This window comes from Entelurus aequoreus, linkage group LG14, assembly GCF_033978785.1.
Source record: "Entelurus aequoreus isolate RoL-2023_Sb linkage group LG14, RoL_Eaeq_v1.1, whole genome shotgun sequence".
NCBI classification, from domain to species: Eukaryota; Metazoa; Chordata; class Actinopteri; order Syngnathiformes; family Syngnathidae; genus Entelurus; species Entelurus aequoreus.
The window spans coordinates 57,952,960-57,957,959 of NC_084744.1; the positions used below are offsets into that span (position 1 = coordinate 57,952,960).

Below are 5,000 nucleotides of genomic sequence, written 5' to 3' on the forward strand. Positions count from 1 at the left end.
TATTTATATAGCCCTAAATCACAAGTGTCTCAAAAATAACAAGTTCAATGTTTTATTATTATAATCAAATGACAGCAGTCATTTCCATGAGATTATTTTCTAATGTAAGTGTTTTGGCCCACTTACAATGACTATAACATATTGTTTTTCATGAGCTGTGTACTAGTATTATATGTCTGGGTGGGGGTCCTACTTTCGAAATAATGTGTACCCCTTTCAGATATCGCATTTAGTTCCCACTTAAACATTCACATGTTGCACAATGAGATGTAAACATGGGATTATGTGTACATTCCTGTAACTTTTCGTTTGTTAAATAATCCGGGACTGTGCAATCAGCGATTACACGCCAACTGGACAATATTTATCATATTTATTTACATATTTAATCCACAATAAAAAGCCTGCACAGCATAGGAGGTAGGAAATACTGACTCCCACCCCCTCAGCACACTGGGAACCAGCATTACTCCTCTCTAGTCAGTTTACTAGTCACTTTATACTTTTTATTGTCTTGTTTTTTTTTTTTAACATTGCCTCTTAGAGTGGTCTTAGGCCATATTGTATATTGCATATTGTGTATATTGTGTTGTTTCTGTATTTTGTGTGGTTTCTTCTTTTTTTTAAATGCAAAGCACCTCAGGGAAGCAACCTAAATTTCGTTGGACCTGGACTATATATATATATATAAGTATATATATATATATATATATATTAGTATTTCTTTAATATAATAACATCATTTTATTATTACGGTTCGGGTTCGGTGAATGCGCATATGAAACTGGTGGGGTTCGGTACCTCCAACAAGGTTAAGAACCACTAGTCTAGTCTCTTACGTGAATGAGCTAAATAATATTATTTGATATTTTACGGTAATGTGTTAATAATTTCACACATAAGTCGCTCCTGAGTATAAGTCGCACCCCCGGCCAAACTATGAAAAAAACTGTGACCTATAGTCCGAAAAATACGGTACTAGTTTTAGTTATTTGGCTATTCTATCCATCCATCCATCCATCTTCTTCCGCTTATCCGAGGTCGGGTCACGGGGGCAGCAGCCTAAGCAGAGAAACCCAGACTTCTCTCTCCCCAGCCACTTCGTCCAGCTCTTCCGGTCGGACGTGCCCTAAACACCTCCCTAGGGAGGCGTTCGGGTGGCATCCTGACCAGATGCCTGAACCACCTCATCTGGCTCCTCTCCATGTGGAGGAGCAGCGGCTTTACTCTGAGCTCCCCCCGGATGGCAGAGCTTCTCACCCTATCTCTAAGGGAGAGCCCCGCCACCCGCCAGAGGAAAGTCATTTCGGCCGCTTGTACCCGTGATCTTGTCCTTTCAGTCGTAACGCAAAGCTCATGACCGTAGGTGAGGATGGGAACGTAGATCGACCGGTAAATTGAGAGCTTTGCCTTCCGGCTCAGCTCCTTCTTCACCACAACGGATCGATACAGTGTCCGCATTACTGAAGACGCCGCACCGACCTCACGATCCACTCTTCCCTCACTCGTGAACAAGACTCCGAGGTACTTGAACTCCTCCACTTGGGGCAGGGTCTCCTCCACAACCTGGAGATGGCACTCCACCCTTTTCCGGGCGAGAACCATGGACTCGGACTCGGAAGTGCTGATTCTCATCCCAGTCGCTTCACACTCAGCTGCGAACCGATCCAGTGAGAGCTGAAGATCCTGGCCAGATGAAGCCATCAGGACCACATCATCTGCCTTTTGCAGATAATGTGGCTATTCTATTTTTTTTAATTATCTTTTTATTTTTTTAATACACTGTAGCACTTTGAGGTTATTTACTCAATGTAAAGTGCTTTTTTACGAACAAAATCTATTATTATTATTGCTGTTTTTGTATTTTACTTAAATGTATTATTTGTATCTATTTATTTATTATTTAACTTTGTATTTTTTCGAGTTTGAATCAGAAGACAAATAAAAGCGGTACAATAAAGATTACTCCCAATAAAAATATAAATGCTCTTAGCGTTATCAAAATTAAAAAAAGAGAATGTTTTGTAATTTTAAAAAAAAGAGGAAACGCCATGACGCAATTTCCTGTCCACGCTCGGTAGGGGGAGTTGCGCAGTGCGCATGCGCGTCTCCTACCGTTACGCCCCTTGCGTACTCGAGCCATGTGGTTGTGGTTGTTGATATCTTCTTAAAAAGACATTTCTCCATGTATTCATCCACGCACTCTTGCGTGTAAAACGGACAAAATGTCAGCGGACGTCGTGAACATCCACGCCCAAGTGGAGTCCGTGCTGGGCGCCCTCGTCAAAGCCGCCGCGGCGGAGTTGAGCCGACTGTTCGAGAGCAGCTACGCAGCCTCGGCTGCTGCGGTGCGGGACTGCGGCCCCGCCGAGCACCGCGGAGGGGATACAAAGTTAAAGCCGTCGGAGAGTTTACCTTCTGGGAAGACCACCCGCAGTATCGGCGTGCAAGTGGACCGAGGTATCGACTGCTCGCTCGTCCTTTCAAGTAGGATATTTCCAGTTCAAAACATACTACTTCCTGTTTTGGTCCACGGCGAGCAAAACATTTCGCCGTGGGAATTTTTTTGTTGATATTTCGTCTGTGTTGATTCTAGGGATGGACGGAAGTGTATATTGTGCTTTACAATTTAACTTCATGCGATAACAGCATACTTGCCAACCTTGAGACCTCCGATATCGGGAGGTGGGAGGGGGGGGGGGGGGGTCGTGGTTAAGGGCGTGGTTAAGAGGAGCGTATATTTACAGCTAGAATTCACCAAATCAAGTATTTCATACATATATATATATATATATTAGGGATGTCCGATAATGGCTTTTTGCCGATATTGTCCAACTCTTTAATTACCGATACCGATATCAACCGATATATACAGTCGTGGAATTAACACATTATTATGCCTAATTTGGACAACCAGGTATGGTGAAGATAAGGTACTTTTTAAAAAAGTGAATCAAATAAAATAAGATAAATAAATTAAAAACATTTTCTTGAATAAAAAAAGAAAGTAAAACAATATAAAAACAGTTACATAGAAACTAGTAATGAATGAAAATTAGTCAAATTAACTGTTAAAGGTTAGTACTATTAGTGGACCAGCAGCTAAGGGCGTGGTTAAGAGGAGCGTATATTTACAGCTAGAATTCACCAAATCAAGTATTTCATACATATATATATATATATATTAGGGATGTCCGATAATGGCTTTTTGCCGATATTGTCCAACTCTTTAATTACCGATACCGATATCAACCGATATATACAGTCGTGGAATTAACACATTATCATGCCTAATTTGGACAACCAGGTATGGTGAAGATAAGGTACTTTTTAAAAAAATGAATCAAATAAAATAAGATAAATAAATTAAAAACATTTTCTTGAATAAAAAAAGAAAGTAAAACAATATAAAAACAGTTACATAGAAACTAGTAATGAATGAAAATGAGTCAAATTAACTGTTAAAGGTTAGTACTATTAGTGGACCAGCAGCACGCACAATCATGTGTGCTTATGGACTGTATTCCTTGCAGACTGTATTGATATATAATGTAGGAACCAGAATATTAATAACAGAAAGAAACAACCCTTTTGTGTGAATGAGTGTAAATGGGGGAGGGGGGTTTTTTGGGTTGGTGCACTAATTGTAAGTGTATCTTGTGTTTTTTATGTTGATTTAATAAATTAAAAAAACACACAAAAAAACGATACCGATAATTAAAAAAACGATACCGATAATTTCCGATATTACATTTTAACGCATATATCGGCCGATAATATCGGCAGGCCGATATTATCTGACACCTCTAATTTCATATATATATATATATATTTATATATATATATGTATGAAATACTTGACTTTCAGTGAATTCTAGCTATGTATATATATATATATATATTTTTAAATTTTATTTTAATTTTATTATACATATAAATAAAATACTTAAATTTCAGTGTTCTGCAGGCTATCCAGTAGATGGCAGTATTGTCCTGTTTAAGAGTGTCACAACATTGCAGTTTACTGCAGACGAACTGCTTTACGGTAGACTAAACGTGACTGCTGTTGTGTGTTGTTACCGCGCTGGGAGGACGTTAATGAAACTGCCTAACAATAAACCCACATGAGAAACCAAGAACTCTCTCTCCTTGTTGTGCACTCTACTCTCTAAAAGCCGGGAAAGCGGACGTGAGAACAGGCTGTCCCCACTCAGGTCCGCATTGAGCTGGAGGGGGCGTGGCCTCCAGCTCCGGCTGAATACCGGGAGTTTGTCCGGAGAAAATCTCTGCCGGGGGGTTGTCGGGAGAGGCGCTGAATACCGGGATTCTCCCGCTAAAAACGGGAGGGTTGGCAGGTATGCGATAACGATATACCGCGATATATTTTATGGCCGTAGAATAATAATAGAACCGTTTCAAAGCAGATCACAGGGTCAAGCCAAACTGTTAAATATGCATTTTATTACAACAACTGTCATAGTTGTAGTTTTTAAACCATGCATACATGGTTGTTTACTTTTTATTGTATTGATCGCCATTAGAACAAAAGATATGGATTATAAAGTGCTATACATGCTACACAAAACTACAATACATCCATTGGGAACAGTGCATATAACAGAGAATCAAGGTTCAAGTTAAGATAAAGTACCAATGATTGTCCCACACACACTAGGTGTGGTGAAATTACCCTCTGCATTTGACCCATTCCCTTGTTCACCCCCTGGGGGGTGAGGGGAGCAGTGAGCAGCAGCGGTGGCCGCGCTCAGGAATAATTTTAGGTGATTTAACCCCCAATTCCAACCCTTGATGCTGAGTGCCAAGCAGGGAGGTAATGGCTCCCATTTTTTTATAGTCTTTGGTATGACTCGGCCGGGGTTTGAACTCACGACCTACCCATCTCAGTGGCACTAGGAATCTTCAAAATGGGGTCCCAGGGACCCCGACAAGTCATAAAAATGGGGTCCCACTTATTTGTAAGCGCTTTGAAAACAAATGAT

The 5,000-nt window shown here is 40.4% G+C and overlaps 2 protein-coding genes across 3 annotated transcripts in view; one reads left to right on the forward strand and one right to left on the reverse strand.

Annotated features, from left to right (window-relative positions):
- LOC133665111 (crystallin J1A-like) overlaps positions 1-5,000 on the reverse strand; it is a 71,838-nt gene that overhangs the window by 26,609 nt on the left and 40,229 nt on the right. The window lies entirely within an intron of this gene.
- Positions 2,127-5,000, forward strand: part of LOC133665466 (zinc finger protein 865-like) — an 11,312-nt gene continuing 8,438 nt past the window's right edge. Inside the window, exon 1 of one of the 2 annotated variants that reach the window (XM_062070767.1) lies at positions 2,127-2,487. In XM_062070767.1, the coding sequence (XP_061926751.1) occupies positions 2,226-2,487 (262 nt within the window). In that variant the 5' untranslated portion in view covers positions 2,127-2,225. The remainder of the gene's footprint in view (positions 2,488-5,000) is intronic. The other variant, XM_062070768.1, reaches the window with a different exon arrangement.